Below are 27,904 nucleotides of genomic sequence, written 5' to 3'. Positions count from 1 at the left end.
GCAAAGAGATAAACTCGCTCAAGTCTTTGCTCTATTTGTGATCCCGCAAACCTAGAATTCAACATGTTCTCGGTGATGATTTCACATTTCAGTTTGATGTCGTGTTCTCTTAATATTTCACATTTTATTTGGACTTATGCTACACACAATAAAAATGATTATAATTTTGAGATGGTTTTTTTTTTTCTTTTTTTTTTTTGTTCGGAACCCGACCGATCTGCGGGTTATACGGACACATACGTGAAAAGCACTCCTGTTTGGTGTCCAAAAAACCCGGAGATCGGTCGGTCCGGACCAGCGCGCGCCGAGGTGCAGCTAAGATGCAGTGTTCTTATGTCTGCACTTCGGCCTTTTCGTGGGAATAAAATGAAAAGTGATTATCGTATAAATTATAAAAAATTCAGTATATGTATAGTTAAAAAAAAAGGTTGTACACATAAAATATAAATTATATTATTACAATTACGACCACAAAAATTTCTTAGTGTTGAAATGAGTTGTTGTTTTGCTTTTGTTTTGTTTCTTCCGATTGTTGTATGTGCGGTGTGTTTGTGTTGTTTTTGTTGTGAGTTGTGAGTGTCTGTCCGAGAGAGAGAGAGAGAGAGGGGGAGAGAGCGCGGGGCGGAGGGGAGGTTGTTGTATATGCGACAAGTTTTGATTTATTGTTGAATTTAAATACTTAGGTATATAAATTAATGTTCGGCTTTTATTATAATTATTGTTTTCTTTTTTCATCAGTTTAAGATTTTTTTTGTCGTTTTTGTTTTTGTTTTTATTTTGTTTTTTTTTATTTGTATGTAGTGGGCAACTGCGGCATTTGTAAATTTTTTTATATTTAAATGTTCATTTTGACTGTGTAAAAATATCGATTTGCATCTGATTTTGTCTTTATAGTTATTTGCTTTTCGTTTCAATTATAATATTACGTTACGTTAACGCTGCATTCTGAACTCTCTGCTTGGTTTCGTGATCGGATTCTTCTGTTTCTTATGACTCTGATTCGGATTCAGATTCAAATTCTTTATCTTGGCGCGCTTCCTTCCTTCCTTCCTATGCTATTAAAATGTCTCTGTGGTTTTGCCTGCTGGATCGGGATCTCCTATTCTCATTTGCTTTGATCTGTCTGTTCTGTTCTCTATGTGGCGTTGTGTGGCGTGTATGAGGGTGTTGTGTTGTGTGTGGGGGTGTGTTTGCGTCTCGTTATATGTTGTATATATATATATAATATATTATATGTATGTATAATTAGTTGCTTAATAGTACAATTTCTTGAATGTTGTTGTGGTAAAGTGTAGGTAATGTTGCTCTATGTCTCTATGTCGACTCAACTGCACTACATACATATGTCTTTCCACCGGATACGCGGCGAGCCGAACCAAAGCGAACCGATCCCCGTTTCAGTTTCCGTTTCCGTTTTGGCTACCGTATTCGTATCCGTTTTCGTATCCTCGCCTCCGCCTCATTCGCTGCGCAGTTTCTTTAACTCCGGCGACTTCTCACCAACTCCAACGCCGACACCTACATTAACTCCTCCACCGGCATTATTCAGCTCCATCTCACAGTGCAGGGCTGTGCGCTTCTGGCCGATGGCTGGCGCCGGATCGGTGGCTCCCGCTGACGCCACCGTCTCTGCCGCTTTGTTCGTCGCCAGCTGTTGCAGTTTGCTATCCCTCGCGATGCTGTTGCTGCTGTTGCTCTCGTCTGCCTCGAGCTCCGCCTCATTCTCTTCATCCTCGTCCAGTTCTTCCTCCTCTTCGTCCTCCGCCTCTCCCTCCTCATCGTCGGCCAGGACGCCGTTGCCATTGCCATTACCATTGGCTGCGGCAGTCTGTCCCGTTTTGTTTGCGGGCTGTGGTGATGTGGCTGCTGCAGCTGTTCCCGCTGCTGATGCTGGTGCTGATGCTTCTACTGCTACTGGTGCTGGAGGAACGGCCTGTCCATTGTTGGTTATCTGCTTGTTATTATTGTGGGACTGGCTCGGCGTCTGTGTCTGTGTCGGAATCGGATTCTGGGTCGTGGGCTGTGCAGGAGTCAAGTCGGTCAGACTGTTGCTCTTCGGCGGCGCCTCAAGGTTGCTCTCTGAATCGGAGGCAAGGGGTGTGCCGCCCAGGCCGATTCCAATGCCGATGCCAATGCTCATGGCTATCGGTTCACCATCCTCTGTGGACGTAGTAGCCGTTGTCTGTGTGGTGCCATCGTTGTCGTCAATAATTGGCTCCTGGGAGGTGGAATCATTCGACACGAAGTTAGAGTCGCCATCCTGCAGAGCGGCGCCCACACCAACGGCATTGCTGTGGCTCTTGCCCTCACCGACCTGCAGCGGCGTCAGTGCAGCCGGATTGGTGTTTTCGTTCTCCGTCTCCGATTCTGTAGCAGTGTTGCGGCCGCCTGGGGATAGGTATCGAGTTAAGCAGCTTTAGTACTTTATTATTACAGCTAGACAGCAGTAACGGTTAGAATGGCAGCACTGCGAGTCCCTGGACTTTAGGGAGTATCTTCACCTAAAAGATACCATCTAGATTCCTAAGAACTATGTCTTTATATACTAACAGTATCGTTTTTTATGGACTTTACAGAACTATTTAAATATTGCTTTCTGCAATTTATTTATGATATAAAAAATACTTGACATTTAAAGTAATAAACAAACTTCGATAAAGTAACTTAAGAGGCTTTCCAGGATATAGGGGACTCGGATATCAATTTATTGAAACTGGAGGAGTTATAGACAGAAGCTTATCACAAACGATATATGTATACAGAAATAAAACACTTCGAAACTCAGTTGCTACGATATCTGGACCTGTTCCCACCACCTCAATTTCCTACAAATTGCCTAGAATGGGAGTACAAAAGCTCGTTTCTAACATACTTTTCATTAGAAAAACTACTAAACATATGGATTTCTAGAAAGCGATTCGATACTTTTAGACTCTGCGTGCATTCTGAAACCTACTTCTGCTACTGAAATGGACTCGGGATATGAACTCACCTGCCCCCAGGCTCTCGTCGTCCAAATCGACGGCCACGCCGTCGTTGGTGTCATCACCGTCGAGCACCTTGCTGCTGCCGTTTGTGCTGAGTGTTGCGGTCCCGGTGGCGTTGCCAGCCGCTGCACCGGCTCCCGGCGGCGGCATATCGTCGAGCATCTCGGGACTGAGGTCATTGGCCACGTAGTGCGACCAGAGAGCCAGCTCTACGCGATGCGGCGACCAGTGCGGCGTCTCACCGCCCACCTCCGCATTGAGGCGCTCCACTGTGGCCTGGATGTGGTTGACGAAGTTGAGGTACTCCTTGGTGGTATAGTCAATGCCCTCGATTCCCGGTATGGCCATTAGGCACTCGTCTGCCATAAAGGGGGCTGAGTCGGGTGCAGCGGCCGCAAGCAGGGCGGAGGCCATGGTAGTGCCGACGCCCTTGAGGTTCGATAAAGCTGTGATCGCCTGCTCCAGATTGGGCAGCTTGCGGAAGGCCTTTTTCGTCTCCGCGATGACGGCACGCGGTGTGTTGACCTTGACGAGATAGGAGAGCTGCGGATAGAACTTGCCGCGCGTCTGCTTCCACTTCATGGTCTGCACCAGCTCGTCATACACCATGTGCGCGTCCTTGCCGCGCGCCTTGATGAGCTTGGGCAGTTCATTCTGATACCACTGGTCCAGCCGGATCAGCTCCTGTGGCTTCTTGGAACGCTTCTCCGCCTTCAGCTTGAGCACCTGCGGGTACATTTGGTAGCAGTACTCGAACTGTGTGGTGCTACCGTTCTCGAAGAACGACACTGTCGCCTTGCCGTTGGACATCTTGATGTGCGTGTTCGTGTGCGGATCCTGCCTGGATCTGCCTGGCTGCTAATGATGCTCGCTGGTTGTATCGTTGCGCCCAGGACGTTGGCTGCTGCTTCTGCTCCGCGCCCGGCTTTCTAGGTTTGCTGGCTGGCTATCGCTCCCGCTTATCGGTCGCTTGCTATCCTCTCCACTCCAAGGTGCTCCTGTCAATGTACTGCTGTGGATTTCGGTTCGCATCCAAGAGTCGCCGGCGAAAACGAAGAGGAAGAGGCGCAGAGACGGAGAAGCGGAGAGAAGGTGAGCAGGAGAGCGAAAAGAGGGAGCAGCAAAGCAAGCAAGAGAGAGAGGAAGAAGAGAAGACACACAATTAGGTTTACAGTTACAAATGCAAGGGGGAGGCAGCAGCTGTATATATGTAGGCTTTGATTTGGCTTCGATTGATTACTGTTAATGCTGCTGCTGCTGTGCTGCGTCTGTTATTTGTTGTATTTACTCAGCCTGATAATCGCACTCTATTCGCCAAAAATATTCTTCTCGCTTCCACCGCCGTGCACAACACACAAATCGAATTTTTACAGTGTCGTCTCGTCGTCGTCGGTTCTTTTTGGTCCGTCACACACACACATTCGCACCTATACACTCGCACGCAAACACACACTCGCACACACCGCACTCTCGCACACCCAGAGAGAGCACACAACAGCAGCACACATACACCAGCACTCGCACACTTATGCAGAGCAGCAGGCAGCAGCAGAAAATTTCTTTTTCATATAAGTTTCGAAAAAATACGAACGCGAGCAATAATAAACGAATGCTTTTTCGTACTTCTTGCCTTTTGGCACCGCAGAAGAGCAGGAAAATAGACACACACACTCGCGCACAGCTAGCTGAAACACATCATTCAGTTCAGTTCAGATGGCGATTGAACAGAACAGAAGAGAAGAGAGGAGGCGACAGAGAATGTGTAACAACTTGCCGTGGCCGTCGGGACGTTTTGCGTTAACGTCCGCCGACTTACCTTTTGATGCCACAGCCAGCATGTATTTGGTTAGTTGCCGCCAGTCTTCCGTTCCGTCCACATCCAAACAACTACTCCACAACTTTGCCTTTGCCTCTGCCTTCGCTCTGCTTCTTCTTTCTGCCTGTGCTGTGTCGCTCAGTACAGTGGCGGCGCTGCCAACACTTAGGGGGTTGTTTCCACGTTCACGTTGCACGAGCACGTTGTGAAGTGGGTGCGGGCTACTGTGATCCTACACAACTATCAGTAGATGTCCTAACATGCTTTAACAACATATCAAGGGCTTAATACAATTTGAGCAATACTAATTAATTGATATTCAATAGTACACACACACGGATTGCGAGTCGAAAAGACTGCTCGGTATTTAGAGGCCCACTTGACAGTCAAGTCATGCTCGATCCCCCGAAGCTACGCCCCTGAAGCCACTCAGTTCGCCTATCGTTCGTTTGCTTTCGGGTCTGTTCGCTTTACCGCCATCATTCACTGTGGCCTTTTTTACCCTATTCGTCGTCGCTTGCTCGCAACATAGCAGCTGCAATTTAGCTGTTTTCTTTTCTGCCTTTGCCTGCGATTCGCTCATTATACCCTTGCAGAGCGTATTACAGTTTCATTCAGATGTTTGTAACGCAGTAAAAGGTATTAGCAACCCTATAACTATGTGTATATATTCTTGATCACCTTCACCTGGTCCGTTTAGGAAAACCGGTCTTTTCCCAACCGTTCACTCGCTATAGACTTTCACAAGTTTATTTTGTAGTTATCGGATGCGAATCCCATAACCTAGAGCTCCCCGCAGGAAGGATCTTAAACTTGGATAAGTTTTTGAGCCTTGTGAAAATTATATTATTTGTAAGGACCTGTTGAGCTCAACCCAGTTGATGACAAAATTACGCAGCCAAACATTAAATCTTTTATTTTAAATGCAAGGGTATTGCACATTCTGCTTGCCAGTGTTGGCTTTCTTTTTCGCTATACCTTGTGCTCGCCTCGCTGCTCACACCAACACACACCAGCCCATTTATTGCACTAAAACGAAAAAGCAGTGTAAGCGGTCCAAATAGCTAGAAGCAGTGTAAGAGGGTCCGAAAATGCAAAAAGCAGTGCATCTGCTTGCTGCGTTTTCCCGCTTTCTTTCGTTGTAAATTCGGCTTTTCGAATTAATTTAAAAATCGAAAATAAGGTTATCTCTCTGGCTGTATGTATTATTCATTCGTTGGCAGGGCATAAATTCACACCCCTGTTCCCAGTCAACTACGTCTCTGTGTGTGATTCGCATGTTTTTGCGTTGTGCCTGTTTCGTCGTTCACGCTCCAATACACGCAAGCGGCGGAGTGTGTGTGTGCGTTCCCCAGAGTTGCCAGATTAATTTCAAAATAAAACAACAAAAAATTGCAAGCTTGGAATGGGATGCCGGCCTGGTGCATTTTGCATTTATATGGAACATTTTTATAAATTTGTTGGTCAAGAATAATGGTTACGAGCCAAAATGGTTACGGGACAAAAGATAAGTACATCTTTAAAATATAAGAGAATTGAAGGATATTGTCTTGCAATATTCCAACATTTCGATACTATCGATAGTGGTAGCACGGCTTAAAAACTAAAATATTTACTAAGCTCATAGCGGAAAATTAAAATTACCTATTTTGATTGTCGATACTCTCGCTGTTATATTTAATTTTATTAGTATGCAGCGTTACTCAGGGAGAAACATTTGTAATATTTAGAAACAAAATCAATCAATTAAGTAAAAATGTCTCTCAAATAGTTACCTGACAATATTTTCTAATTGTGAAGATAGCATTATTTGTGTTTTGCAACCCAAGAGTATTATGGCATGAGGAACAGTCGGTTTAATTACGGCAAAATTTGTTTAAACAAATATATTTAAGACTATTTAGTTTAGTTTTCCTTTTTCCAAACTGTTTTATTATATTATTATCATTTTCAGAAAAAATATCGATATATTGATATTTTGATATACTTACATTTGACGTTCTACATGAGAATTCGACCCCAAGCGTGTAAAACTGTGTTTTGACATCTTACTTTGAAATTCAGAGTGACCAAGGGGAAAATACCAAATATCGCGATTTCGGTATTTTGATATAGTTACATTTTTACTCTCTACATGAGAATTCGACCCCAAAAACGAGAATTCGACCCCAAGCGTGTAAAACTGTGTTTTGACATCTTACATTGAAATTCAGAGTGACCAAGGGGAAAGTACCAAGAAATATCACGATATTGTTAAGGCAACCCTAAAAAATTAAATTAATGCGCTTTCGTACGAAATAGGGTTGTCGAAATTTGGAAAAAATATCGTATCGATGATATTTTTTTTTTTGGGAAGAGATGATAATAATATTTAAAATATCAAAAAAAAATATCGATATATTTGATATTTTTTTGTTAAATAAAAAAACATGGTTTTTCTGCACAATTAGGGGATTCCTTTAACTGTCGACAATTTTTCTTGAATTTTCAAAGATTCTGCGATTCAACAGTTAAGGGAATACTCTAAATGAAAAGACGACTAGTTTCTGCATGTTTATTTCGCAAGTGGGACGACAAGTTTGACGAATTTCCACTCGTCTTAAACACTTTTTCGCACTTTTTCCACCTCGCTGTGCCGTTTGTTATGTTTATGTAATTAGATTTTACATTCATATTCTTTTTTTTAAAGAAGTTTCCTTTTTCCATCGAAAGAAAAAATATCAAAAAATATCATTAAAAAATATCGTGATTTCGATATTTGGGCAAAAAAAAATTACGATATAAATATATCATTTTCAGAAAAAAAATATCGATATATTGATATTTTGATATATTATCAACAACCCTAGTACGAAAGTTTCGCAGTTTTCCATTCGCGAAATAACGTCGTGCCGAGAAGGTCTGTGCTAAATCAAGCTAAATCAACTAGCCACGCGGAAGTCGACCATTACTAAGTTCCGTTGCCAACTACAAAACTACAGTGAGTGCCCCGGGCAATGGGCCCGCTAATGTCGCTGATTCTGGGCAAAGTCAGGGAGAAGTTGCGGGAGAGCGTAAGATGAACTCGGTGTCGTGTGGATGTGCAAGATAGTGATGTTGGATCGGGAGATATTTCACAAGTTATTTCTGCCAATAGCACGAGCATAGTTTTGCTTCTTGCTTCCCCCTTGCTTTATTGGCACGTCCGTCGCACCAACACCAGCACATCTTTCAGACACACGCACACAGATGAAACGTTAGCCGGCAAAAAAAAAGGGAAAATAAAGAGAAAAGCAAAAAGGGAACCAAAATGAGACGAAAGTATTTGGCGATTCGGAAACATTTTTGATTTGTAATTAATTCGGCATCCATTACACCGCGAATTGGATGAACGTGCCGAAAAGTTCAATCGACAAAACACGGGCCCGCGATTTTTTCGGTTGATTTACAATTCTTCGTTTCTTCCAGTTCTTTCGTTGTTCCCCCTTCCCCTCCATCATGCCCTCAATTTGGCGGCCATTTTGTAGAGTTCAGCTTTCCACGAGTCGCCTATTTCTAGGGGAACTCTTATAATTTATTTAAATTATTGTAATCTTAGATCCGGAAATTGCCATTACCACTGAACTTTTGCAATTGCAACAGCCTTGAGTTACTTTCAATATAAACTTTATTCTTCAAATTTAACAGAAATGCACAAGTTTTCTATGTAATTATGATCCCAGTGGTGAAATTGTGACTAATTAGTTATCCATCGTCTCTTTAGTTAGAAAAAATATTTGAGCCACAACTGAATTTTTTTAATAAATGTATTATTTATTTATTTGTATTTTGTATTTGTATATTTGTACCCGTAAAATCCATATTAAAATTCATTCGACTTCCTCCCCTTTACCTTGCAGATGCCCCAGCTGCAGAAACAAGCTCCCGAATTCTCCGGCACCGCCGTCGTCAACGGCGTGTTCAAGGACATCAAGCTGAGCGACTACAAGGGCAAGTACCTGGTGCTGTTCTTCTACCCGCTGGACTTCACCTTCGTGTGCCCCACGGAGATCATTGCGTTCTCGGAGAATGCCGCCGAGTTCCGCAAGATCAACTGCGAGGTGATCGGCTGCTCCACCGACAGCCAGTTCACCCATCTGGCCTGGATCAACACGCCGCGCAAGCAGGGCGGCCTGGGCAGCATGGACATTCCCCTGCTGGCCGACAAGTCGATGAAGGTGGCCCGCGACTATGGTGTGCTGGACGAGGAGACTGGCATTCCCTTCCGCGGCCTCTTCATCATCGATGACAAGCAGAATTTGCGCCAGATCACCATTAACGATCTGCCGGTGGGCCGCAGCGTTGAGGAAACCCTGCGCCTGGTGCAGGCCTTCCAGTACACGGACAAGTACGGCGAGGTGTGCCCGGCCAACTGGAAGCCCGGCCAGAAGACCATGGTGGCCGATCCCACCAAGTCCAAGGCATACTTTGAGTCTACCTCCTAAGAGGCTACAAACCCATTGTCGGGACGGGGGCTGCTCCTGGCGAGCGGGAGCGGATTCGAATCGCAACACCCCCCGTGCCCCAGCTATATTACATATATTCACGCCACTAAATATTAATCCTAGAGCGTAGAAGAAACACCTGTGAAGCATACCTTTAGCAGAAAGCTGAAAGTGATTTTTTGTGTTAATTTAATATATATATTTTTTTTTAATTTTCCTTTTTGTAATTCACTACAATAAACGATTTTACGGAAGCGAATACGAGAGCTAAGCACGTGGGTCTTTATCAGGGGAAATCGGTCGGCGGACGGACTTTCGCCTCAAACCTCTGGGCTTATCTGCCCGTGAAACATTTCCACAAAAAAGAAGAAATGAAAAAAAAAAAACGAAGTAGGAACTGCAAACTTATCGCCGTCTGGGGCTGGCTGTGGCGAAATAGGTTTATAAACTGAATCAGAATGCTGAGAATGCCCCGGCGGCGACACCGGCGACGTCACAGCCACAGAGACACTGTGAGAAAAAGTGATATAGTTTAACATAGTTTGTGGTAGATTTTGTTAAAGTAAACTAGCTAGATCAACTTTGCTGCTGACTATTATCTATAATATTAAATGTTAAATTAAATATTAAAAATATATTGTTTGATTTCGATTAAGATTTTCTATGCTGCTGAGGCTAGGTTATGTATCATGAGTCGGTCTTTTTTGCTACAAATTTAATCATCTTTTATGGCTTTACCTTATCCTAATCTGTTTGCGAGGAAGTTTGGAATCTAACTTCTATGATTCATAAGTTTATGGCGAAAAAGTTTAATTGGAAAATGAAATTAATAGTTTACTTTAAGAGAGGTAACCAAGTTAGATATGGGATAATATTAATTTGCTATGCATTCAAATTTTGCACCATTTCTTAGGAGACATTTTCTCCCAGTGCATCGGATCCAGCTGACATAACGGCGGTGACACAGTAACCGAGTGCACATATTCCCGTTTTGATCCAGCCTTTTTCAATGTTAAGTGCAAGCGAGAGTCGTGTCTGGTCGACGTCGACGTGGATGGCTTGCATATTAAGCGGGTCTTGACTCTTTATATACATATATCCATATATGTATGTATGTATATATATGTAGCATGTAATAGGTGCGAGCTTTCGCGAGCCCGGACCCGGTTTTGAACCCCTCACCTTAGCCGAGGTTCAACTATTACGTGTGTTGTGGTGGCTGGCGGCGCATCGCACGACGATGTGTCTTCGGTGGATAGATCGGTATCGGATCTCCGAGACGCAGAAACTAGTTTCTCCGGGTATCTCTGGCTGGGTGCCTACATCTGTACATAGCTGCGACCCAGCTGCGAGGCGCTGAAAAGCTTTGGAACGTACGAGAACAAGAAATAGAACCCTTTCCCAGAGATCGCAGTGCTGCGCACGTTACGTCGCTTTTTCTATTAGGGGTTTTTTTTTTTTTTATTTGCCTGACTTCGGGTATAACCGATGGATGGCTCATTCCGGCAGCGTTGTGTCCGCCATTATCAGTCTGCTAATTGTGCTTGTTGCCCACGGATACAGAACCTCACCTCACCGTCAAACGGCGGAGGTCAAGATAATAGCACTTGGGCACGAAGCCCACGATTTCCTGATCATTTCTCTGTGTAATTTGAGAATATAGGAGAATTAAGCACCTAGTAAATCATAATTAAGAAACTAGCTTTAATTTTTTTAAATGCCAACTAAAATGTTAAGCATTTTAATTTGTTTGAAAGGTTTTTTTAAAGCCTTTCCACCTTTAATGTATAACATCTAAAATACCCAGTAGTCTTACGTAAAGCTCTCTATAATATAATAATATATTATATACTATATACTAACACTTTCAGGTATTGTAATCGAATCAAAGCAATATCCCAAGCTTATTATTAACATTTTACATTAGTTATCCCATGATAATTCAAGAGTTTTAAAGATTTAATTAAAAATTAAGAGCAACCAGTTGTCGTTGCTTTGGAACTTTATGGTTCCCTAAACGTTTCTACCTGAGCTTGTTTGCCAACTTGTACAGAAAACGGTCTATTCATATTCATCAGGCCAGAGCCAGAGCCCAAGCCAGCCTCTCGACTCGACAGCTGCAAATAAAAAAAAATAATAATAATAAAATAGAAAGATATTGCCATTCAGCCTCTGCTGAATCATTGCACCGAAAACGCGCGATCTCTCGGGTCTGATGGGACCCCGATTTCTATGCCCCCGCCGCGGCGCCCAATTGAGGGCGTTGCAAATGTCATTATTCGGTGACTTTCATTATATGTGGCTCTGATTCGATCGATAGTGGCTATTGCTATTGGAATTGGGTGGCGAAAAAACGCATTTGCTCTAATTAAATTCCCACCAAATGCTGAACATATTTCCAATCTGCTAATAGTCATAGGAAGTCATCACCCGGGCAATATAATATAAGTTATTTTGCTATTATGACTTTTAACTAATCAGCTGAAACTTTGAACAAATTAAAATTAAAAAAAAAAAAAACGAACATAAAACATTAAAGTGTTAAAAAGAGAAAGTTTTACGGATTTTCTAGGCTCTTAAATATATAAATCGATTGCTTTTGAGACAGCTTTAGGATATAATTCGATTCAATAATGTATATACAATTTGTGTAGTCAGAATAGACTTCTTCCCTCGTTCTAAATCTAGTTAACAAAGCTAAGCAGCCAAAGACAACAACCAGAAGATACATAGATAGATAGTGCATTGTAATATTTCTGATTTCTTATTATTTTCAATATTATTTATAAATTCTTGAAGCTTAATCCAGTTTTGGGCTCATCTTTGATTAGTCTGCATTTGCCCTTGGGCCTGGCTGGAGTATAGATTGGATTTATTGGCGGGGGCTGTTGTCTTCCTTCAGGCGTGGTAGGTGCAGGGCCATCATTGGCCCTTGATGGCGTCTGGGGAAGGGCCTTGCTCTCCATCTTCTTCTTCTTTAGATCCTGCTCGATACCGGTGGGACTGGGCTTGCCGGCACGCTTACCTAATAGCTTTGCAGGTCGCCTCTGCCTTCACCTCGTTGTCGACGTCCAGTTGCTTCTCTTCCTTCTTCTGCAGCTCCTTGGTCATCTTCGAGAATCCGTCCATATCTTAAGTGTGCTAAGAAAAGCGCTTTGCGAAAATGAAGCTGGCAATGAAAAAAGTGCTGACCGAATTTGGTGAAGACTTTGACGTTAGTCAAACTTTTGACGTTAAAGTTTAACAAGTGACAACAGCTTGACATTAATTTCCATGGTACCTTTGATACCACTGAACTTGCCCTTTATTTTAGTTTAGTCTCAAAATATAAGAACTTGTCTACATTTTTAAGGTGAATTAAGACTCAACCCAAGCCTAGCAACTATAGTTACTATTTAAATACTTAACTTATGGCCTATAAGTTTCCTATATTAAAAGAAAATATATATACATATAAGTATTATCAAAGGTAAGTACTATTTTTCTGACAACCATCATTTGGGTGCTTGGATTCCAGCTATGCTGTAGTGCTGTCTGTAGCGTAATTTGATTATTTTATAGACTGATAACGGGGTAATCGGGGGTGCTTTAGTGGTGTTAGTGATATCAGTCGGAGTGGGTCGTGCGGAGTGGCATGCTTGGAATCGGAATCGGGGAATGAATGGCAAAAGCCCGTCATTTGGCCGGATTCCGCCATTTTGGGCCCGCCGCCGCCCGACCCCAATCTATATTGATTAAGGGGCCGTGCACGACCTTTCGATTGTTTTTGCCGATTAGCAAAGGGGTGTGTGATGGTAGGTTGTATTGGCCAAAAAAACAATTATTGGCCCAATACAACATGGCAATTGAAGGATGATAACGCCAGATGGGGACTGAGGACTCATCAATTATCTCTATTATGGGCCACACGCAACGTCGATCGATAGTTGTCATTTATAAATATAAAAAAGTAATTGGCCTGCGGACGGGAATTTAATTTTGGGTCGAATAATAATCTGGTAATTAACCGATTTAAGCTTCCAACAGTTTTGCCTGTTTTTGAGCTGCAAAGTATGCTATGCATTTAGTGTCACTTTATCAAGTTGACAGGCCTTCGCATGAATGAGTGTTGCAAAGTATCCGGAGCATGTTGTTTATCAGCACTCATTGTTGGAGAGTATTTTCAACACTGAAGTCGAACGCTGCCCGCCAGATTTTTGAATTGATAATAATAATGATAAAGTATAAAAGAAAAAAAATATATATACAAAGGGAAAAAAGCCCATCTTGGGTTTCTTCTACCAAATCAGTTCAAACTCAACTTTCATAATGCAAACATTGTTAAACTTACGAAGGTTCTTTTTTAAAAAGCAGTTGTAGTAGATATATCAAAGAGCCCATTGAATTCAATGTCAAGCTGGTATGTCACTGGTAAAACTTTAACGTCAAAAGTTAGACTAACGTCAAAGTCTTCATCAAACTCGGTCAGCACTTTTTTCATTGCCACCATTACACACCTACGACATGGACGGATTCTCGAAGATGACCAAAGAGCTGCAGAAAAAGGAAGAGAAGCAACCGGACGTCGGCATCGAGGTGAAGGCAGAAGCGACCTGCAACACAGAGGGTGTCCAAATGCAGAACACTGAAGAGAAGACTTCAGCGGATGACAAGGTTTCCGGAAAGCTATTAGGTAAGCGTGCCGGCAAGCCCAGTCCCACCGATATCGAGCAGGATCTAAAGAAGAAGAAGATGGAGAGCAAGGCCCAGGACGTGGCTAAAGCAGGTTCTTCGAAGGGAGAAGGGAAGGCGTCCAAGAAAAAGAAGAAGCAGGAGCAGGAGGTATTCAATGTTCCCCAGACACCACCAAGGGCCAATGATGGCCCTGCACCTACCACGCCAGAGGGAAGACAACAGCCCCCGCCAATAAATCCAATCTATACTCCAGCCAGGCCCAAGACCAAATCCAGACTAATCAAAGATGAGCCCTTGCTGGAAGATTCTACAAAACTGGATTAAGCTTCAAGAATTTACATATATTATTTAAAAATAATAAGAAAAATAACAAAGCACTAGCTATCTATCTTTGGATTGTTCTTTTGCTGAGCTCTGTCAAATAGCGGCAGAAGGATGGAAGAAGTCAATTCTGACATCAAACTGAATATACATATGTATATATGCTTTTTATCAGCTTTCATCATCAGTCGATTAGCCGTTTTCAATTTTATCAAAATTTTTGGCGTGCCGAGGTCTGTTTCCTTTCTTGTTTGTGTTGACAACTAAATGTTTACCTACAACATTTTACAACTTTAAGGTTATACACCATTTTTTAGTTAGATCTTCTACTATACTAACACACCTATGCAACCATTTGAATAAACTAAATAATCAGGGGATTAATTTAGCTTTCAGACTACAAAAAAAAAAAAACTAAGACAATTCTATGATTTGCTTAGCATTATTCATATTACACTTCAATGAAGCTTATCAACTTTACAATGTACAATCTACTGGCTTTCTGTGTCATATGGTAAAGAATTCTTCGATAAAGCCACAACCTTCTAGGTTAAGCACTCTCCTTCGGTATTCCCTGGTATTCAGTTTCCCTTGCAAAATGTTAGATAGGTGCGCCTGACAGCCTGACAGAGGATAGCCTGTAATTGAAGTTTGATAATTAATCCATTTGGTAAAACATTGGAAATGCCTCAAAAAGCCAAAATTACATATACCTTCGGGTAACTTCAACATTCGGGGGCATTAGGTAATGGTTCCCGCTCACTGGTTACCCTTTCGCAAGGCTGTGACTCCTCACGCAGGTGTCCGTAACCGCATGGCGTAGTTTTCTTGCTGCTTGGATCGCCTTCGTCACGCATCCCTTGAAGGATTCCACGCTCTACATAAGCTAAGCTTCCAGTTCCATTTACACACACACACACACAGTCGGGTTTTATATATTGTTTACAGATCGATTTACTGTTTCATCACTACCGTACATAGATTTCATCAATGGGTTGTTTAAAAAAAAATCGTGTATTAAAATTATTATGTATCAATCATTTTATTTCGCGTTTCTTTGTGAACATTCATTGGCTGGATGTCTGTCTGAATGAATGAGTTTCTCGCCCTTGGCTTTGCATACAAAACGTAGCTGAATGTAAGATGGGGAAGGAAGGCGGCGTACATCGGAGAAATAAAACAACATTCTACATATCCATCAACCACTTCAACTCGCTCGTCCGCTCGCAAAGCCCAGCCTAGAAGAAGAAGCCGAGGATCTTGCCTCCCAGATGTTTTCTCCTGGCCTCCTCGTGGTCCATGATACCGCCCGAGGTGGTGAGCACAACGTAGCCGAACTGGCGAGAGGGCAGCAGATTGTTGGTCCACTTCTCGATGTCGTTGATTGGGACATCAAAACGGGGCGAGATGACGCCGCACTTGTTCAGGCGACCGGTCAGATTGACCACAATCTTGCCGGAACGGTGATCGTCCACGATCTCGAACTCGCCAATGTAGCCGTGCTTCATCATGACGGTCAGGAACTTGATGATCACCTTGGAGCAGGGACGTAGCAGCACCTGGCGCTTGCCACGCTTCTCGGCATTGTTGATGCACTTCAAGGCATCGGCCAATACGTTCATTCGCACCATGGCTGCAAAGGGGCAAAAGAATGCGAGATATAAGTTGTAGTTGTTAACTTTTATGTAGTTTTTTGTGCCAAGATTTCACAAAAGGCGGCTGCCGGCGAAGCACGTGCAAAAAATGAAGTACAAAACCAATGCAGCATTACGTGTGTGTGCGTGTTTCTGCCTGTAAACAACAAGTTATGTCTGTGTGTGTGCGAGTGGAATTTCACGACATTTCTGGGCGGAAAACCCTTTGGATTTAGCCGGTTCGTTATAACATTACAATTTCTGTATAATTTAAGCCTTTTGGCAGCACTTTAACACCACTCGCACACACTCAAACACACACACACACACACTCTCTGACTGGCTCGCACTAGCAGCAACAACACTCTGGGCGGCAGGGCAACACAAACTCTGGCCCGTAACTTCGCACAACCAGAAAAAAAAACAACCAGCACAGTAACAAAAATATAACTAAAAAAAATAGACGCATATGCAATCCATCGGTTCGTTGGGATTGTTTACACAGCGCAAGTACAACAAGTCCATCCAATATTAGCACAGTAAAAAAATATATGAAAAATGTAACATTTTGCACGTAATTCGCCCGGCGGCCACCTTAAATCTTTGCCGGCAGGGAAGGCGGCGGCCATGGGCCAGCCATTAGCCTCATTATTTATAACAAATCATATAATTTGAACGGCGATTACCTAGGATTGGTTTGCAAACACAAATTTACACGACCGCGAACGTATCGGAAAAGAGAAAGAGGAAGTCCGAAGCGGCCTAAGTGACAGTTGACTGATGGCAGGGTTGCTTTGGCGGGCGCAGGGTTGCTTGGCGGGCAGTGTTGGTCAGCGGGAGGCCTGTGCAACACTCGAATTTCGATATTATTGCATGCGGGCAGAACGGCCACACTGTATTTTTTTATAAACAAAAACAAAGACGGGAAAATGTCAAAACAGTGAGTAATTTGCGCTTTTATGCTTTTTAAGTGGTTTTAATGTAGATTTTACCCACAGGTATGGCCTCATCATACCCGGGCAACAGAAGACGGCCCCCGTCAGGACGCCGGCTACTTCGAAACCAGCCATTTTCGATGAAAGCAGCGCCTCCGAGAGCGACGACGACCCGAAGGCCCCGCAGCTGAAGCCGAAGGGTCCCAGCGTCTCCAGCGGCCCCAGCCTGATGGAGCGGCGCGTGGCTCGCCGACAGCAGGAGAAGGCGCTGGCCGAGGACCCCACCATCTTCCAGTATGACGAGCTCTACGACGAAATGGACCGCGGTCGCGAGGAGGCCAAGCAGACCAAGAGCCAGGAGCCGCGCAAGCCCAAGTACATCGGCCGGCTGATGGAGCACGCCGAGCGGAGGAAGCTGGAGAAGGAGCTGCGCATAGAGCGGCAGGTGCAGAAGGACCGCGAGGCCGAGGGCGAGAAGTTCAAGGACAAGGACACCTACGTGACCGCCGCCTACCGCAAGAAGCTCGAGTCCATCCGCCTGCTGCAGGAGCAGGAGCAGCGCGACGACTATCTCGAGGCCATTGGCGATGTTACCAAGCAGAAGGATCTGGACGGCTTCTATCGACACCTCTATGAGCAAAAGCTGGGCACCGCCACCGCCGATGGGGATGTGATGAAGCCCAAAACTGCTCCCTCCACTGAGGAGGTTTCGTACAAGCCCATCAAGGCGGAGGCCCCAAAGCATAGGAGCTACCGGCAACGCCGCTCCTCCGAGGAGGAAGAACCCAAAGCGACGTCGGGAGAGGGTCCCGCAACCGAAGATCACGCTGAGGCCAAGCCAGCCCAGGCTCATTTGGCCAACAATATAGATGCCGACTCTGACTTCAGTATAGATGACTCCAGCGACGACGAGGAGCAGGAGAAGGCTGAAAAGGCGAAGGATAAGCCGCGGTCTCAGGGGGAAAAGGAGAAGCCGCAGGCCAACGGAACAAACAGCAAAGACGAGGAACCAGCAGGACCAGCAGTGAAGGAAAGCCGCAAGCAAGGGAAGAAGGCCAATGGCAAAACCCATAAGGATAAGGATGTGGATGGGGATGCGGATGAGGATGCAGGTACCGATACCGATGCCGGCAGCGAGCAGAATGAGGTGGACCTGCCCGTGCCGACAGTCACCAAGCCGCCCGTTGACCGCACGCTCGTCTGGCGCAAAAGGACCGTGGGCGAGGTCTTCGAGGCGGCACTGGCTCGATATCAGGAACGTAAGCGGGCACGCCAGGGCTAAAACGCATCCAATTAAAGTTCGAGTAGATGGAAGAGCAAACAACTGATTTCTGTATTGTCTCCTTATTATGCTAATTTCAATTTGTCTCCCCGCCGCCGAAGCCGCAGCTCATAAATTATTTATGTGTGTGCCGACGCTCTCAGCGAAACCCTTTTGGTGCAAATATTTTGCATAAGTTGCAACAGAGGAGTCGAGTCGAGTTCCCGTTCCCCGCTCTGCCCAAGTTTTGTCTCTAAGCAGGGAAAAAAAGAAAACAAGAAAATGAAAATGAAAAGTACAAGCCATGACGGATGGGAACCGCAGGAAAAGTGGGGGGGCCAAGCGCGCTGAAGGATGAGGAAGTGCCTGGAGAAGCAGAACGCGAAGATATTCCATTTATTTTCTATGACGACGACACGACGACAAGTAGAGAGCCAAAAAAGAAACTAGAGCATACGGTTAGCTGGAAGGAACGAAGAACAGGATACCCCATACACAATGGGTTTCCAAGTTCTGGCTCTAGAAATGATTTCTTTGAAATTCCGTCATTTTTATAAATTGTTAACCTGATCAACTTAGCAAGAAATACTTATTCCAAGTCTCCCTTACAATTTAAGTTATACCCTTAAAGCCATTAAAGTCCTGATATCTAAATATCCCTGATATTTGACTTAGAATTCCCCCTACGGTCCGTCTGTGGGAATTCCCAGCTCTGGTTCTTAAAGAAATTAAGAAATTGACTGGAAATTTTCTCCCCTACTTAGGACCAAAATCCACTTGGACATAAACAATATTTTTTGTGTTATGCCGACGACCGATTCCTGTCCTCTGTGACAGCTGCAGGATACAAGTAGCCACCGCTATGGCCATTGGAACCTTAAAGCCCTCAGCAGCAGCAGCTACAACGTAGTATATGTAGTGTAAATAAAAGGTGCGCTGGGCAAAAAAGGAATAAAAAAAAAAAAAAAGGAATCCATCCCTATTGATTTTATAGTCTCGGACTCGGGACAAATCCGCGTTGAAGCAGACAGCTTATGGAGAAATGACTTTTTAGGTTCACAAATATCTCGCCCACTGAGCCGGAAACTCCTAATCCAAGTTCTAATACCCTCTGCAAGGGTATAAAAACGGGAAAAGCACGGAGAAACTTGCCAAACGCCCAAATAACAAAGAGCCAACTTGGCGTTAGTTTATTTGTTGTTGTTTTTGTTTTTGTATTTTTTTCGCCATTGTCTTTGTTTTTGCAACTTTGTTGTTGCTTCATTTTGCCGCAAATGCTGGGAAATCCTTTTGGAAAATAGGTGTGCCCGCGCCATAAAAGCGAAAACCAATGGCCAAGGGAGCGGCGCAGAGGAGATTGAGGATGAGGAGGAGGAGGAGAGCACGGTGAACGGAAGGCTTGGCTGACATGGTTAGGATCAGTGATGGAAGGCAAGCAGCTCTATCAGGTATCGTACAGGTTTGGGTCACCAAGGTACAATCCCTTAAACAAAGGATTAAAAAAATTATTCCAAATTGGTTCCTAATCTTCTATCCCTAAGATATTTCATAAGCCTTTAAGATACTTTTATAAGGGTAAAAACCAATTTCTTTAGGTGTACCTTAAAAGTAAAAAGTGTATAAAACAGTGGTTACATGCTATAAACAACTACCATATTTTTGATTAATTCTGTACCTTGTTATATCTTCTAAAATTGGTACCTCAGTTGCTTAAATTTGCGGACAGGCCATTGTACCTTTTAGTACACTCAAGTCAGGATGACTTACGCAGGGCATATCCCTTTGGCCTGAATGTATTTCCGTAAATTGTCCTGACAAACAATGGTACCCTTTCGCATTACAATTATTATACCTTGTGGTTTTCCCTTGCAGTTTTCCCATCACTGAAGTTTGAATCCGGCTCCGGGGTCCGGCGCATCGCATTGCAGGCATGGCAACCGCAGTTTGCTCCCGTTCCCGTTCTAGCTCCCTCATCCTAACCACGTCCTGCGTCCCACATCCCAGCATCCTAGCAGCACCGGCATCTGCATCTGCATCTGCAGGCCGGACGGACGGAATGTCAAGACGGATATGCTTCGCTTTTGATGTTGCCAACGTGCCTTGCGCCTTCATCCTTCGTCCTTCGTCCTTTGGCCGTCGTCCTTCGTCCTTCGTCGTGAGCGAAATTAATACTGAAATCCATTTTCCATTTGGCAGTCAGCGACCCGAGCCATCGTCGTCGGGCCTCTCTCTCGCACCCACGGCGCCCCACTAAACGCCTCTCGCTCGCGCCTGTACCTGTTTGATTGTGTCATCAATCTCACATGTCGCTGGCGCTTTTTGCTCTCCTTTTTGCATTCCTTTGCTGCCGCTGCTTGCTTTGCCTTGCTCCTTTGCTCCTTTCTGTTTCTGATTCGGATTCGAATACGGATTTTGTTCTTGCCGTTTTTGTTTATTGATGTGCACGGCTGCAATCGAGATTTGTGCCACATTTTAGGCAAATTAATTCGATGGAAAGGAATGGAATGGAATGCTTGCCATTGCTTTCGTTTCTAGTCCCGATCGGCGGGGAAGAGGCAGGTGCGAGGGTGCGAGTGCGAGTGCAAGGGCAGGAAGAAGGGTGATGGGTAGGGCGGGTGGCAGAGGGAGAGGGGTGTATAGCCCCGTCCCCCTCAAGTTCATGCCGTCGATCGGATATGAGCAGAGTGAGAGGAAGAGTGAGAGCAGCGGTCGTCGTTAGCTTAACGTTTCTAATTGAGTGCTCTCGAGCTGAGTGCAAACATTGCATTTGCACACTGCACACACATACACACACACACACACATACACACACACACACATACGCGCTGTCGCTGCCTTTAACCCTTTGCACGTCTCGAGGGTCTGCCGCAGGACACGAGTCGCTCGCTAAAATGAAATTTTCACTTAGGTGACGAATGCTCCCCGCGGCGCTTTTCGTAATAAATTTATTTAGATTTATGCACCCTTTTACGACTCAAACATGTTTCGCCAAAGTGAGATTCTCATTCAGGCGGCCAATGTGGCGGCTTTCCTTACACTTGGCAATAAACTTTTTGTTGCCTTTCAGATTTGGGCTATGCCAATGCTCGCCTTTAACCCTTTTGTCTTCTGAAAAGTCGTCATTCGCTAAAATTACATTTTCACTTATGTAGTATGTATGTACATATGTACTTTAATTTTTATGATTTGTTTGTGTTTTTTATTGGCCAAATCGATCAGAAACCAAAATTAAAGCTTATTAATTGATTTTTTGTATTTTTAAAGTATGTTGCCTTTTGGATACAAGGATATTATAGTTTAGTGACAATCGGAAAGGTGTGTAATTAAGCATCTTGATTAGCATATTTTTCATATTTTAAAATATTCAAAAACATTTTTCAAACACTTGCTATTATTTCTGCTTTCGAATATCTAAGTCATTTTTAAAAAACATTCGCTATTAAAATTAGTAACGAATATTTGACTTTTTTTAGCCGTTTTTACCTGTCTCAATGCAATTCGTCACCCATGCAGACGAGATTGTTTATATTGATTTGTTTTCAACAAAAAAAAAAGAGGAATAAATAAGAACTACAAGAACAAAAGTTGAGAGAAAAGCTCTAGAGATTTCAAGTCGATTGGTTTTAAAATATGTGCTCTAAATGCTTTGCCGTCGAGGGTTCTTTTTGGAGTGTTTGTGCCAGAGCCGATTCGTCGTCTAGTTTGATAGTTTGGGAGCCCTGTTTCAGATCTCTCGAGATACAACTTAATGGCACTCGAAAGTGTGATTTCTCTGTCACTTGTTGTGTGTGTGTGCTTATGTCCTGTTTTAGGTGTTATGCGAAAAGTTATCCAAACTTTTGCGAATGGCGGCTGGAGGGTTAACCCAGGCAGCATCGGCATCATCAGCAAGGCAGTGGAACAACAGAGATTATGTAACACTAATTCCATTAACCCCGTTGTGTGGTCTGTCGTCCTTCGTTCCAGCAGCAGCAACGCCCCTTGGCCGCCCCGACCCCGTTCGCTTCGACTTTGTATGCTGCTCGTTGCCTAATCAATTTACGATCATAATTACTTGGCTTTGGTCTCGGTTTTGGGCTTGGCTTTGGCATTTCGCTTTGGGCCTTGCCAAAAACGGCACAGATTCAATCTGGGCCTCTGCTCGGCCTCCCATTCTCTCGCATTCTCGCATCCTCACATTCTCGCATCCTGGCATCCTTGCATCCTTACATCCACTGCAGTCGCCGCCCATCGAGTTGCTCTGGAAACAGAGCACAGCCGAGGAACGGAGCAGGCCAATAGACGCTAGTAAAGGCTTCAAGATTGTGATCATTCACGTGTGAATTCAATTATCAACATTTTCAATGCCCGGCCCCGGAACTGGAGCGCAGCTGGACCTTTGCACCCCGGACTAGGACCCGGACACGGACTCGGACAGAGTCCCGGTAGCCGGAATCCAGAGTGCGGTCACCTCACCACCATCGGCGGCAGTTAGTCTTGGCCACCATGCCAGTTAGCCAGGGGCGTGGTCGAAAGGGGGTGCTGCATTTGGTGCCGTGTTGGTAAATTATAGTGAGAACGAACTGAAAATATCCTGATAAAAGGAGTGAATTTGGGTACTATGTGGGTGGATATATGTATACATTTACCTGAAGAGATTATTAATTATTTTATTATAGTATATATATTTAAGTTTAATATTAAATTAAGTGTTTAATTCTATATTTTCGACTTATATTTAAGAAATATCGAAATATCGTTCGCTATATCTTTTATGTATTATTTTTATAAAAAAAGGAGGTAACCCAAAAGGGAATTGTACTGTTTGTGGTGTCACTTAGTCTAAGAATATATTTTTATTTATTTATTTTCATTTTTAAAAAGCAGTTACTCTGAATTACACTCTCAAAGAAAGTAAATAAGCTTTTACTAATGATAAATTCTAGAACTTTGAAAACGAAAAAGGCTTAAGACATAATTTGTGCTTGAATATATGGATAATAATAATGAAAATTAGCACGAAATGCTTTCCCATGATAAACTTAATGATAACGAGTAAAATGCGTCATTCGTCGTCTGCTGCTTCTCTATTGCTTCAACTTCTTTGAACGAAGGATAGATGGATGCGAAACTATATATATATACATATATCCTTACATACGTACGTACGAGCGACAGATAAAATTACTCATACGACACGTACGCCAAGTCAACAACATCTGTAGTCTACGCCAACTGCTTGTAGGTAAGATTTGTGGGGAAAGACAACAAGACTACTTATGGGTGATTAGCTCCTAAACCATGCCTGCGCATAAATTAAACATAAACATGCTAGCGAGATATATATATATATATGTATGTACATAGGAGCTGAAGCCTCTTAAAGTGTTTCATTTTAATGAAAAAATTAAAGTTCCTGAATTTGAAATATTGAGTTAAAACCAAGAGAAATAGAGCGGCCTAGGTAAATATGAGCGGTTATAAATCTCCTCCGGTATTTATGGATGCCAATGGAACCCAAACAAAAATAACATTCTGCCAGCGGATTAATAACAAAAACTAAATGTTTCAAAAAAATAAATAAATAATAACTGGAAAACCTGTATAAAATCCTGTGTATCCCAATTGCAATGCACATTTTGTGCGCCATTTGAGCCTGGTCAATGGAGGGAAATGGCGGGAAATGGGGATTTGGGGGGCTGGAGTGGAGGGAATTGGGGGAAAATGTTTGTTGCGGCAGATTACGTAACGGGGCGTTTTTGCGTTTTTGACCGTCTCTCTTTTTGTATATGTTTCAGTCACGTTTTGGTATAATTCTCAAAATATGTATATACATTTCGCCGGCTTATATTAAATCGATATTTCATCCTACTTCCTGGTCGGCGCCCCTCCAACTCCACCACTGTCGCACGTTTGTGTGAGTGCTGGCTGGTGATTTATATTGTTTGGCCACATGTGTGTGTTCGAGTGTGGCTGGCTGGCTGGCTGGCTGGCTGGTTGGGTGTGCGGCTGCTGAGTGTGCCAGTGTGCGAAGTGTGTGTGTGTGTGTAAGAGTGTGTGTGAGTGGCAAAGTACAAGCCGCCGTGGCAAGACGCGCGAGGCGCATCCGAAAATTTCGTTTGCTGCAAGGGACAGAGTGTGTAATGAAAAATGTGTGGGGTATGACAGGAAAACGAGCGATGCAGAGGGACACCACCAAGCGGATGGGAGGATGGGGGAAGGTATGGGTGGCTGCCGAAGGCAGAGGCGGAGGCGAAGGCGGAAATGGGGCCTCGTAGGCTGGATGCCAACCGCGCGCTCATGACAAACAAAACGCATCCCACACACACTCGTACACTGTAAAAAAAACTATATCTCACTTTATTATCAGTTAACCTTGGGTAAAATAAAGTTAAATTTAAGATATATGATGAGGTGACTCTAAATTGCAGTTACATCTCTGTTAGATATTAAAAAATCACAACTTTAATTTTAGGAGATATAATATATATATATATATATATATTTGATTTTTGGTTAATTTGCAGTAATTAATAATAACAAGACAATGCACACAAATAAATTAAGAGATATTAACAAATTTTAATATATGTAAATAACAATTAATATATAGATTATTTGCAAGCTAATAATGAGTAAAAAATAGATTTATTAATTTACAAAATTTTAAATTAGTCAACTTATATTTATTTAAAATGGCCTTAATTTATTTTTTGCCGTGTACTAATGCCTGCATTTATGTACTCTGTGTGTGTGTGTGTGTGTTTGCACGTAAATGTATGTATCTGCAGCTGAGTATCCGTGTGCATGAGGAGCCCTGTCAGCCTGTACTTGTATCTTTGCCACTGCATCTTCGTATGTCCCGTTAGTCGCCTGGGTCACCGGGTAGATTCGCTAGTGGATTTTCTCGTTTTTCTCCACCGCCTCCTCCTCCTTCTTGTACTACGTCTCCGTCGCTGTGTGTTGTTTCTCCACTGTCCCGTTCCCTTTCCCTTTCCTTTCCCTTTTCCTTTTCCCTTTCCTTTTCCCTCCATCTCTCTTCCTCTCTTACTCTTCCTGGTCGGCATTTACCCTGCTCTTGTTCCGTTATTTCGCTCAGCTATTTGTGCAAGTCATTCACAAATACACATAAATATTACTCATACGTCACGTACGCCAGGTCAATGTTGTGCAGCCAATTAAAAAGCATGTTTTCCCCTCACATTGTTTTTATTTATACAACATTTTTGAGAAGAATCTATTTGATTTTGGTTAAGGCCAGCCTCACAAGCAGCCCCAGAAGCCCCAAAGCCGCAGAAAGTGCTCCAGAAGGGCAGAAAAAAAACAAACGCGAATACGAATGGAAAAGTAGGCACCCTAAGTACAGGGCAAATAGGCCACTTTCGAAATTTCCTTCATTTTTCTTTATGCCCTGCTTGCTTGCTTGCATTTTTGTCGTTCATAAACATTTACCTTGTTGTAAAAACTAGTCGCTAAAAAAATAGAAAAAGAAACTAGCTTTAGAATAAATTGCATTCCCCTTTGTGTTCAAATTACGTATACGACGGAATGTAAATTTCAGATAAGAGTTTCGTTTTGCATATTTTAAGGTTTTTTGCCCTGAAGCACTCCACTCCCTTCCGCTTTAATTAAGCATCAACTTTAATATTCTGCACAAGCACAGAAAAAAAATGGAATTCGATATCTGCTTATGAGCGGGAACTATCTTTCAATCTTGGTAACTTCTTGTTTTTCCACTCATCGGCTTTGGCGTCTTCTTTGTTTTCCTGGTGCTTTTTCTGCTTCTGTTCTTAAGCATTTTACAATTGATTTATTTTCCACTTTTTTGACTCATATTATGAAAGGAATTTGATTTCTGTGCCATTCTAAATGTGGTAAAACTTGCAATTTGTTGTACAATTCAAGTTTTATCAGCAAATATAATAAAAAAAAAATTTTTTAATAACTAAGTTTTAAGAAAATATTTCTATAAAATCACTTTAATTAATGTCTAAAATTGTAATTTAAAATAATACACTCATGGGACATAACCCATTGCATGCTTTTTAGCATATCTTCAGGATGTATTTCTTGAATTGGTATGTTTTCTTCGAAATATTGCATTGAATATCATCGATAAGAATCAATTTTGAATATGGAAATAATGATCATATTCCGCTTTTAAAGAACTGTGTCTTTAAACCGTGACAGATTCTTGCTCTTCCACTTATCGGCTTTCGTTGCTGCTCCGTTTTTGTGTGCATTCCATCTATTCTCGATTCTCCTTGGCCCCTCTTCCGGTGTGTTTTTCTACAGCTCTCTTTCTCCGGCTTATATTTGCTCCATTTAAGCGCTTTCTTTAAATCTATTTTTAATCTCTTCGCAGAGTGCACTCCAAGTCGTTGTTTGTATTGTATTATTTGAGCTGGTGTGGGTGAGTGGCTCGCGAGTGTGTGTGCGTCTGGGCGAGAGAGAGAGTGTGTGTGTGCGGGTTCGTTAGCTGTGAGTGTGTGTTAGTTTCAATTTGAGTGGGTGGGGTTATGAGTGTGTGTGTGTGTGTGTTGGGGCTAGGGCGCGGGTGTGTGGGCGTGCGGACGTGTGGTTGTGAGCCGGGTTAGTTTGCGTGGGCTGGCTGCCTTTTGTGGGCGTGGCCCAGCTAATAAGCAGGAAATTAAAATGTTATATGCATTGCCATGGCTGCCGCTGCTGGTTTTCCTCATTTTACTCCAAACACACACACACACACCCGTTATTTTTCCTTCTTGCCTTACCCCTTTGCAGCTCCTGCCTTTTCTCGATTTTTCCCGTGTCCGTCCGTCTCCTCGGGCATTGTCAACTCGGTCGCTCTTTCTTGCCCATCCCTCTGCACAGCACAGAAATAAATATATATGTATATGAATGTACGGTCCAACTTGCCATGGCGGAACCATGGACAATTTGAGCTGGAAATATTGTATGATCTCAAAAATATCACCTCTCCCAAGCTTGTACTGGGAAAGGAACAGTTAGATTGGTTGAGATTGCTTTCTCTGTGATCTGCATTGGAATGCAGAGCATGATGCAAGTATTACAAGTTGGTCCTGGAAGTATTCTCTTTTGACAGAGACGAGGACATAGCTAAAAAGCTTTATCATCCTTAAGAAAGATAATGATACTCTCTTATATAGTTGCATCCTGATGCATCTCTTTAAAGCGCTTTTCTTTGAAGGCGAAGAGAGAAACTTGAAAGTGTTTATTAACCTCATGAGAGCACCTTATACGAGTATAGTTGCAGTGTGCAAGAGCGGGACAAGTCAGGCAAACGAGCTTAGCCTTGCTAAGTCAGCTTAACATTATTTACAGAGAGGAAAGCCATTTGGTTTGTAAAAAAACTGGAATATATTTTCACCATAGGATAAAATAGTTACCAACTAAAAATAAATGAGTTTTTTACTTATATAAATGAAGTAATCAAGAAAAGCTGTAAATGTTGTAAAAGTGCATTAATCAGAACCTAATTTGTTGGGAACTGGAAGTGAGTAACTGTTAATAGAGCCTAAATGGACTAACGAATTTATGTATGCCCTGCACGCTTCCTGTTTTTCCTCTTATTTATGATTAAACATATATGTTGTGTATATATCTTTTCAGATTCCAGAGCCTCTTGCAACATCCACATCCCACATAATGGACACATAATTGTTTGAAAATTAAGTGGCTAAGCTAAGCACTTCTGGTAATCACTTTTGTTTCTAGTTTGCCCCAAAGTTTCACTTGGCATAGAAAGTTCGTGCAAGTTCGTGCCGTGGAGGCTCGACTGTAGACACTCACATATACATGCCTATACATATATATATATATATATATATATATATA

At 43.0% G+C, this 27,904-nt stretch overlaps 5 protein-coding genes across 9 annotated transcripts; 3 read left to right on the top strand and 2 right to left on the bottom strand.

Annotated features, from left to right (window-relative positions):
• Nucleotides 1-104: 104 nt before the first annotated feature.
• Amun (protein amun) lies at nt 105-5,049 on the bottom strand. 5 transcript variants are annotated; one of them, XM_017179368.3, is made up of 3 exons: nt 4,804-5,049; nt 2,993-3,999; nt 105-2,388 (listed from the first exon to the last, which is right to left on the bottom strand). In XM_017179368.3, exons 2-3 carry the CDS (start codon nt 3,795-3,797, stop codon nt 1,460-1,462), a joined length of 1,734 nt encoding a protein of 577 aa, XP_017034857.1. In that variant the 5' UTR covers nt 3,798-3,999; nt 4,804-5,049; the 3' UTR covers nt 105-1,459. The 5 variants fall into 5 exon arrangements, with proteins under 5 accessions (XP_017034857.1, XP_017034861.1, XP_017034858.1 ...); XM_017179372.3 differs by having other exon boundaries at nt 2,993-3,996; XM_017179369.3 differs by lacking the exon at nt 4,804-5,049 and adding an exon at nt 4,611-4,738.
• A 2,592-nt stretch (nt 5,050-7,641) lies between these two features.
• Prx2 (Peroxiredoxin 2) lies at nt 7,642-9,525 on the top strand. Its single transcript, XM_017179265.3, has 2 exons — nt 7,642-7,783; nt 8,682-9,525. Exon 2 carries the CDS (start codon nt 8,682-8,684, stop codon nt 9,264-9,266), a length of 585 nt encoding a protein of 194 aa, XP_017034754.1. The 5' UTR covers nt 7,642-7,783; the 3' UTR covers nt 9,267-9,525.
• Nucleotides 9,526-13,565: 4,040 nt separating this feature from the next.
• On the top strand, nt 13,566-14,328 carry LOC108083476 (uncharacterized). The gene is made up of 2 exons (XM_017179266.3): nt 13,566-13,665; nt 13,735-14,328. The coding sequence occupies exon 2, from the start codon at nt 13,770-13,772 to the stop codon at nt 14,262-14,264; it is 495 nt and encodes a 164-aa protein (XP_017034755.1). The 5' UTR covers nt 13,566-13,665; nt 13,735-13,769; the 3' UTR covers nt 14,265-14,328.
• A 950-nt stretch (nt 14,329-15,278) lies between these two features.
• RpS15Aa (Ribosomal protein S15Aa) lies at nt 15,279-16,695 on the bottom strand. The gene is made up of 2 exons (XM_017179267.2): nt 16,582-16,695; nt 15,279-15,894 (listed from the first exon to the last, which is right to left on the bottom strand). Exon 2 carries the CDS (start codon nt 15,890-15,892, stop codon nt 15,500-15,502), a length of 393 nt encoding a protein of 130 aa, XP_017034756.1. The 5' UTR covers nt 15,893-15,894; nt 16,582-16,695; the 3' UTR covers nt 15,279-15,499.
• LOC108083474 (nuclear speckle splicing regulatory protein 1) lies at nt 16,685-18,745 on the top strand. Its single transcript, XM_017179263.3, has 2 exons — nt 16,685-16,835; nt 16,894-18,745. The coding sequence occupies exons 1-2, from the start codon at nt 16,825-16,827 to the stop codon at nt 18,110-18,112; spliced, it is 1,230 nt and encodes a 409-aa protein (XP_017034752.1). The 5' UTR covers nt 16,685-16,824; the 3' UTR covers nt 18,113-18,745.
• The last annotated feature ends 9,159 nt before the right edge of the window (nt 18,746-27,904 follow it).

This window comes from Drosophila kikkawai, chromosome X, assembly GCF_030179895.1.
Source record: "Drosophila kikkawai strain 14028-0561.14 chromosome X, DkikHiC1v2, whole genome shotgun sequence".
In the NCBI taxonomy this organism is placed as follows: Eukaryota; Metazoa; Arthropoda; class Insecta; order Diptera; family Drosophilidae; genus Drosophila; species Drosophila kikkawai.
Note: the sequence above shows the minus strand (reverse complement) of the source record. Positions and strands in the feature narration are given on the sequence as shown.

What these genes read in the sequence shown, in the direction of transcription:
- Prx2 (XM_017179265.3), top strand. Translation starts at nt 8,682, where the DNA reads ATGCCCCAGCTGCAGAAACAAGCTCCCGAATTCTCCGGCACCGCCGTC.
- Amun (XM_017179368.3), bottom strand. Translation starts at nt 3,797, where the DNA reads ATGTCCAACGGCAAGGCGACAGTGTCGTTCTTCGAGAACGGTAGCACC. An exon ending in CGACGAGAGCCTGGGGGCAG is followed by an intron (nt 2,389 to 2,992) that starts GTGAGTTCATAT and finishes ACCTATCCCCAG; the next exon opens with GCGGCCGCAACACTGCTACA.
- LOC108083476 (XM_017179266.3), top strand. Translation starts at nt 13,770, where the DNA reads ATGGACGGATTCTCGAAGATGACCAAAGAGCTGCAGAAAAAGGAAGAG.
- RpS15Aa (XM_017179267.2), bottom strand. Translation starts at nt 15,892, where the DNA reads ATGGTGCGAATGAACGTATTGGCCGATGCCTTGAAGTGCATCAACAAT.